General features: G+C 37.6%; 1 protein-coding gene across 1 annotated transcript in view; it reads right to left on the reverse strand.

Moving 5' to 3' along the window:
* PXT1 (peroxisomal, testis specific 1) overlaps positions 1-581 on the reverse strand; it is a 10,643-nt gene extending 10,062 nt beyond the window's left edge. The window contains exon 1 of the mRNA XM_023512813.1: positions 413-581. Coding sequence (XP_023368581.1) covers positions 413-581 — 169 coding nt within the window. The remainder of the gene's footprint in view (positions 1-412) is intronic.
* Between the last annotated feature and the right edge of the window lie 633 nt (positions 582-1,214).

Consider the following 1,214-nt stretch of genomic DNA (forward strand, 5'->3'; position numbering starts at 1 on the left):
AACCACACATTTTTGCAAACAAATTTTCAAATTTATCTTTCCTTCATGTTCTCTCCTGTGTTAGAAAAATCAAGAAGGAACCTAATCTAAATGTTTAACAATGCAGACATTGTCAGGTCACGTTATAAGACAAATTTTTATTAAAAGATAAATATGATCTATTTTAGCTCATTTGGGATCATTTTAATTGGTTGTTACACCAATGATTCAGGGCTAAAAGAATCTAAGAAATTTAATACCATGAAACAAAATGAGTTTTAGATTTTTACCACCTAAGAAGTTAGATTTACCGCTATCTTCTTACAGTTAATTGTTAAATGTTATATTTAATGCCTAATTTTATATACTTAATATCAAGAAAAATAAGGCTAAGTAGGATATTTATCTTAGTTTAATCCAAATAAGGTCTTACCTGGGTTCCTTGACATGGTTGGAACTGGCTGGGAGCTGACAAGTTGGGTCATGTATGTCTCCTGAAAACTGTATTTTACCCACAGTGAATTGTAACAATTTGTTACTTTGGGGGTTGGATTCAGAACTTCTATAAGATGATAAACAATACCATCATGTTTTTTCTTCATGTTTTTTCCCTGTTGAAAAATATATTTTCAGAGAATTTCTCTCGTTTCTCAGTAGATAATTTGGTATATTAGATGAATATTGATGTTTTAACAACACAAGAAGCCTTTAGTCTATATATAAAAGGATTATGTATTTGGGCAGAACACAGTGATCTGTAAGGTCTTTTTCCACTTAGTTGGACATCTTTATAGGCTGCTTGGTCTTTAGATCTGCCACCCAACCCCACATACTCATCTTCCCTAAGTTTTTTTTTTTTTTTTGAGACCGAGCCTCAAGCTGTCCCCCTGGGTAGAGTGCTGTGGCATCACAGCTCACAGCAACCTCCAACTCCTGGGCTTAAGCAAGTCGCCTGCCTCAGCCTCCCAAGTAGCTGGGACCACAGGCGCCCGCCACAACGCCCGGCATTATTGTTGTTTTGGCAGGCCTGGGCTGGATTTGAACCCGCCACCTTAGGTGTACGTGGCTGGCACCTTAGCCACTTGAGGCACAGGTGCCGAGCTGTCCCCTTAGTTTTTCATCATCTTTCAATAACCACATTCTATCAGGGAAAGAGTCAAAATTGGTACACACAGAAAAAAAGGGACAGATCAGTGTGGCCATAAGAAAAATAGATCAAAACCTAGAAAGATGGG

The sequence above is a fragment of the Otolemur garnettii genome, unplaced genomic scaffold (assembly GCF_000181295.1).
Source record: "Otolemur garnettii isolate 467f Iridium unplaced genomic scaffold, OtoGar3 scaffold00031, whole genome shotgun sequence".
NCBI classification, from domain to species: Eukaryota; Metazoa; Chordata; class Mammalia; order Primates; family Galagidae; genus Otolemur; species Otolemur garnettii.